The sequence below is a fragment of the Podarcis tiliguerta genome, assembly GCF_965153285.1.
Source record: "Podarcis tiliguerta genome assembly, chromosome: 12".
Taxonomy (NCBI): domain Eukaryota; kingdom Metazoa; phylum Chordata; class Lepidosauria; order Squamata; family Lacertidae; genus Podarcis; species Podarcis tiliguerta.
Window position 1 is genome coordinate 14233240 of NC_139545.1, and position 6859 is coordinate 14240098.

The 6859-nt window shown below is 41.7% G+C and overlaps 1 protein-coding gene across 4 annotated transcripts in view; it reads left to right on the forward strand.

The window, feature by feature from the left end:
- The window catches only part of CPNE4 (copine 4), a 199372-nt gene extending 196805 nt beyond the window's left edge, over window positions 1-2567 (forward strand). For all 4 annotated transcript variants that reach the window (XM_083404983.1, XM_083404982.1, XM_083404984.1 and 1 more), the window contains one exon: window positions 1974-2567. In XM_083404983.1, the coding sequence (XP_083261109.1) occupies window positions 1974-2105 (132 nt within the window). In that variant the 3' untranslated portion in view covers window positions 2106-2567. The remainder of the gene's footprint in view (window positions 1-1973) is intronic.
- Window positions 2568-6859: the final 4292 nt, after the last annotated feature.

Here is a 6859-nt window from a genome sequence, read left to right on the forward strand (position 1 = left end):
GCTCCTTCAAGGCTCCCATCATCCTACAGAACTGCACAGGAGCGAGACAGTGAGCGAGTGAGAGGAGTCGTGCCCCTCATTAAGCTCCAGCTTGAGAAGATAAATGCCATTATCGTCTTGCTAGGTTGTAGCTGGGGATTCAGCCGTAGAAAAGGTATTACCAGATAGCGCTGCCCCGGCAGGCAGGGTCCTCTGTCACGCGGTGCTGAAGTTTGCCACGTTGGCATTGAGCAACTCTCATCCCAGAAAGAAAGCAACCGTTGTCGCCATGAAGAATTCACCTTTTAAAGACTGCTAGATTTCTAGGCTATACTGTTAATCCCATCGAATCAAAAGGAGGTTCAAGCAGGATTTACTTCTGCAAATTTCTTTTGAACCGAAGTGTGCGTTTGCATATGTATGAATGAAATAAAAACAAAGATCTAACGTTCATTGTGCACAGTTGTTTCATTTTGTATTGTATTTTCAACTTTAAATTTGAATACTTTAAAAATAAGTGAATAGAGGGACGGCAAACTTATACCCACTCACCTGGGAGCATGTTCCAATGAACTCAGTTGAGGCTTACTTCTGAGTAGGCCCACCTAGGCTTGTACGTGTGCTAATCTTGTTTATTCAGCATACTATGAATTTTATGTGTGTTTTCCATCATATGTGTTTATACTATTAGCAGGACTTCCAGAGTTTATGCAAAAATCCAGGATCTACCGTAGATTCTGGCGTATTAGGCGACTGGGCGTATTAGACGACCCCCCAAATTGACAGTAAACTAAAAGGCAAACATTTTTTAATATTAAAAAAAAGCTTACTGTGACGATGCAAACTTAATGACTCAAAATTTGGATAATGCATAAAAATTGTTACAAGAACCAAATCAGCCACTAAGGTGAACTTAAAGCATAAATATTGAACATTCCACAGGGATGTAGACTTCTAGAACAATAAACCACAACAAATACATTAAACCGAATGCTATATATTTCAGAAATGTTACCAAATGCATGCATATAGGTAACAGAATGATAACAGATAAGAGTAGACTACAGGAAGTATTTGATGTTTCTCCTGCTAGCAGAAATGCAGTTTGTTTTCCACGTTAATCAAAAATATAAGCAGGTGGAGTGTACTGCAAAATAGAAGCTCGGTAAAAAATCATTTCATGCTCCAAGGACCCAAATACTTCAATAGAACTATAAGGCCTTTGCATGCCATAGTGATGATTGGGGCAATAATACCCAAAGTTCCTCAGTCTCCACAAACAGCTGACCACATGGATGCCAAATGACTTGTGTGCTTTACCCCATCTTAGTGTGATTACACAAAGCAAATGACAACATAGCCTTACCTACATCAGAGGCCTTGATGTTGTTGTAGACAAGTTAGCCCCATATGCATAGGCGGGGAAACTGGGCAGCCTTGTCAAAGCCTTGTACAGTGGTGCCTCGCAAGACAAAAAGAATCCGTTCCGTGAGTCTCTTCGTCTAGCGGTTTTTTCGTCTTGCAAAGCAAGCCCATTAGCGGATTAGCGCTATTAGCGGTTTAGCGGCTATTAGCGGCTATTAAAGGCTTAAGGGATTAGCGGATTAGCTGCTAAAAGGCTATTAGCAGCTTAGTGCCTTAGATAAAGGGGGTAGGGAGCAGAAAAAACACCCCAGGAATCGCAAGACATTTTTGTCTTGCGAAGCAAGCCCATAGGAAATTCGTTTTGCGAAGCACCTCCAAAACGGAAAACCCTTTCGTCTAGCGGGTTTTCCGTCTTGCGAGGCATTCGTCTTGCGGGGCACCACTGTATTTGCAGCATTAATCATATGCTCACGGGTGTTTGGCTAGACTGAGGTGGAATAACCTGCATCTTAAAGGCAAGCATAGTTGTGCTGATCACAACCCAGTTGGTTATGGGATTATGTGTGTGGAACGGCCACGTTTTAGGTAGAAGTGTGTTAACAACTGTTATTTTCTGCCATTTCCTGCAGGCATCTCCAGCTGCGTTAGCAAAAAGTGTTTTGGCTGAAGTTCCAAACCAAGTGGTGGACTATTACAATGGGAAAGCGATTAAACCAAAATGTATGTCAGAGTATGAGTCTTCCAGGACAGTAGCTCCATGACCTTCCCTGGACACTTTTACAGAGTTCAGATATGCTACTACTTACAGTTACTGTACTTAAATGAAAATAGCACGTTTTGGTGATTTTTAACTCAAATAATTTTTTTTGCATGTGTAGCCTAAAGGCTTGCCAGTAAAGGTTAAAGCAATTGTATTGTTGAAGACTTTTTATGAAAACAAAAACAAAAACAAAATTATAACTCTTTACATTACAGCATGTCGCCTTGAAATGAAAAAAAAAGTTATCTGTATCTGTTTTTTATACAGGTTTGTTGAAATTTTGCTAAATTTCTTATTATCTTTACACTGTAAAGCATTTTGAAACATTTATTGGAAGTTGATAGCCAAAACGTCTTTGGGTTTATCTGCTATGAAATGAAAAGGTTTTGGGTTTTTTTTTCAAAATGGCAGATGCATGGACTGTATTTTGCATGTTCCAAAATAAAAACAACACAGTTTTGCAGTTGTTGTGTTTATTTATTTCTTGCCACAAAGCTGCCTGCTAAAAAATTCTCATCGACTCTTCCATTCTTCAAATAATAACAAAATTTTTTTGGAAATCACACCAGAACATTCTAGGAGATTTACTTCCAAGCATGAATCTAAGATGTCTGTAACAAACATGACAACAGCTTGTAAAAGATGTGCTCAAAAACAGCCAATATTATGAAAGTTCGGGGACTGTGTTGAAAGTCCCAGAGATGCACACAATTTCTGTAACAGCAGGAGACTGTAGCAGCTGCAATACGTCTTAACTGGCCAGTAGGCTTGCATGCCATGTCATGTTTAAAAATAGCCATGGCTAGCTGTTACAGGATTTTGGTGGACTATGTTTCGGACACATCTGATCATGTTTGTAACATTAACATTTTGTTTGTTTCTTTACATTCATGCACAATGACCAGTTTTGTGTAGACACTATGGAACCTAAACTGCATGGCTTTAACACAGCAGATCACTGAAAGGCTGATTATTACACAGGCTGCCTGTGGTTCTGAAGGCCCAAAACTAGGATTTGAACTATAGAAATGTAGAGTCAGAAAGGACCATGAGGGTCATCTAGTCCAACCCCCAGCAATGCAGAAATCTTGTGCCCGACATGGGGCTCAAACCCACAACCCTGAGATTAAGAGTCCTGTGGTTTACCAGCTGAGCTATCTCAGCAGGTGGAAAACAATGTACAAAAGGGTGTAAGGAAATTACTTATTCAAAAAATTATTTTAAAATCTCCCAGAAGTCCATTTATGTGTTTACCCTCTGCATTCCTCCTCAGGCCAACTAAATAATTTCCAACTTATTGCAAAGAAAGTTGTGCCCAACCAAATTTTAGAAGGGTGGTTTCCCCCCTTATTATATAGCTCAGGAATGGAAAACATTTTTTTTGTTCCCAAACTTGACCCACTGTCAAAACCCCTTGTACTTTGCAAGTCTCGCCATCCTCCCTTTTTAAGCCCCTGATCTCGGATCGCAAAGCCAAGCAGGATTAAACCCTGTCCATCTTTGTCTGATGCACACACGTTATTTTAACAACAGACTTGCTACCCTGTGTCATCTCCAGGACAGGGTGTGACTCATGCATGTTGGGCAAAATGGCTTGCAGGGTGGAGTAAGGCAGGGAAGAAAGCGATTACCCCACGTCTCCGGCAAGGTGTTCTGAGTACTGTCAGTCTTTTACTCTGCCTCTAATTTAAGCCACTCTTCATTCGACTGCCACTCCAGGTCTGAGTCCATTGATTCTAGCTGACGTGCAGGCCACCTGCATTATTGTTGAAAAATAATTTCCTCAATCACATCGACTCTCCCAAATGCAGCAGCTTTCAGGCTCCCACCACTTAGTCCTCACTTCTCTCTACCAGCTTCCAGGGAAAATATAGTTTAGTCTCTTTAAAAACACAATGGAGATTTCTGTGTGCCATTTCTAGCTTGCCCATCAGCTGCTGAGGAAGAGTTTGGATGTGTCATTTTTGGCCTCCGTTTCCTAAGCTGTACATCCGAGGAGCAACAAGCAGACTTCTGCCCAGTTCCACCACATTCTTGTCTTTTTATACCACAAATGGGTTTTCGTTGATTGTAAGAACGTGAAAGGTTATCTGCCTAGCCAAGGTTTTTCTAAAATATAATCAAGTTGCGTGAAAGGAGGCTGCATTTGAGTTGGCATTTAGGACAAGAAGTTACCTACTAGATGAGCTGATAAGAACGTGTGAACACAAGGCTGAGCATCCCAAATTCCACCTAAGGTCCTGGACTTTTGTTTTTGATGGCACATGTCAGCAGTTTTCAGCACAATACGCCTCACTCATCATGTTTGGAACAAACTCTCTGGGGCTGAAGTCGCATAATGGCAGATTCTGCATGCGTGCCGTGACACAGGAGTCCTTTCCACATCAATCCTTGCCCCCATGGTTCGTTCTTTCTTTCCCCCTAGTTGTGGATCAGAATTTAATCTGATGAATAAGATGCTATGTGATATGTCAAAAGTATATTGTCTTTGTACTCTGGACACAAAAGACTTCCCAGATTGAAGGAAATACTTTTAAGCAATGAGGCAAAGAGGAGGGAGGGTGAGGCGGGCTGGGAAGAAACAAACTAAGATTATAGTAAGTAATTTCATTATTTGCCACTCTTACATACTTTCTGAAGTAGAAGCACTGACAAAATGGGGATGTGTGTGTTTTTTTACACTCTATTGCTAATTTAATACTTCTTTCTCCAGCAGAAAAGGAATTAGCTCTTGACTGATTTAGTATAATAATAATTTCTTATTTATACCCCACCCATCTGGGCAGCTCCCAACAAAATCAATGATAGTAATAATAATAAAGCAATAAAACATCAGACATTAAAAACTTCCCTAAACAGGGCTGCCTTCAGATGTCTCCTAAAAGTCAGATAGTTATTTATTTCCTTGACATCTGAGGGGAGGGCGTTCCACAGGGTGGGCGCCACTACCAAGAAGGCCCTCCCATCAGAGTATGGAGATCTTCAAGGCTCTTTCTTAAAAGCAAGACTAAGGGTGCTGGAGGAAGCTGCAGAAATGCCTGAAGAGATGTGTGGAGTTTGCACCGGGCTGGAATCAAACTAGAAAGCCGTTGTCTGTTCCCCAGAGTGAAAGAGGGGCACTCACTGCTAAGATACTTTATGGTGCAGAAACAAAATTAAGTCATAACATACCCTCCAACATCTATCCAATTCCATATTCCTATTCTATACCCTTGAACATTTCTCAGGTGAAAAGAGGGATGTCCTAAGAAAAAGCGGGACATTCTGGAATCAAATCAGAGATGGCTTCTGTAAATCTGGGATTGTCCCTGGGAAACAGGGACACTTCGGGGGGGGGGTCTGTAATAAGTGACAGATATACACCCAAGTGTCTTTTCTTTCTGGACAGCAGGGGGAAAAATGAACACCTCTCCTCAAACCTGTTCTTGGAGCTGGTGGTGGCATGTTGAGTAGTGCGCAGCATGGTGGAGAGAGGATGTTCACCCGACTTCCTGACAGCTGAGTTGCTGCTGCTTCCCAGGAAGAAGATGAAATGGGGCAAGGTGGGCATGGCACAAACACACCAGCAGAGCAATTCAACTCCCCTGTGCTGCTGGTGCATTTGCACCACACTGACCTCTGCAGCACACCCTCCCTTCTATTTCAGTAAGAAGCAGCAACCCAACTGTCAGGAGGCTGAGTCACCTGCTGTTCCTCTGTTCACTGCTTCAGTTCATTACCTATATTCCGGATCTTGAGGCATGAGGGCACCTGCAGACCGTGCGAATTTTACAGGAGCATGCCCCGTAATTCAAGCGCATATCAGGAAATTTAGGTTTGCACAATTAGAGCAAATCAAAGAGCTCTGTCACTCCAGTGCGAAAATCCACTCTTAAAAAGAAGCAGTTTGAGAAGGTGATGGAGAAATGAACCGAAAAGCATAGAACAAATGATTAATGGGAGCATGTAGAATAAACATATCGAAAGTAAATCAGGATGAATGCAGGATAAATGCTCGTTGTCATATAACCTCCCTGCAAACAAGTCAGTACAAATGGTCAATACAGATTAAATGCAATGTCTGTGTAAGCTTTTAGCCAGGAAATCAGGATGAGTGCTGAATAAACAGGATGTCTAGAAGAGACCTGAATTAAGGCAACCCTGAAAATTTATTCTGAATTGGATTTGAAAGTATCTGCATAACTGAGCTTTTGAGTGACAGAAGAGGGAGTTCGGGGTTGTGTGTGTGTGTGTGTGTGTGTGTGTGTGTGTGTGTGTGTTAGGATTTCAACATTACAATGGTACATTTGTGCCAAGGGCTGTAGATTTGCTTCAAAATGTATTGAGAGACCTGTCCTGAGCAGCCTAATGGCAGAGCAGTCTTAAGTGAAATCTAGCAGAAGATGTGATAGGAGATTCCCCCTCCCTCCCCTTGTGGCTTATATCTGCATATTTTACCATCCTTACCCTCACCCAAACCTTTAATATCTTACTGAATTGAGTCGTTCCATCTAGTACAATGAATTTCAAATCTGACTTTAAAACCCTGCGTGCCACAGTCCATTAAGCTTTGAACACACTGTCTCGCTTCATCTCATACATTACTTACATTCACTTACACGGCTGCCTTTTATGTTAAAATCTCTTGTCGCAATCTGATTGCTGATTGCTACACCATACAACTTCCCCTGCACTTCAGCATCACAAAGAAAGACCTTAGTCTTACATGGGAAGCTGCCGTATACCAAGTCACAACACTGGACCATTGTGCTCAGT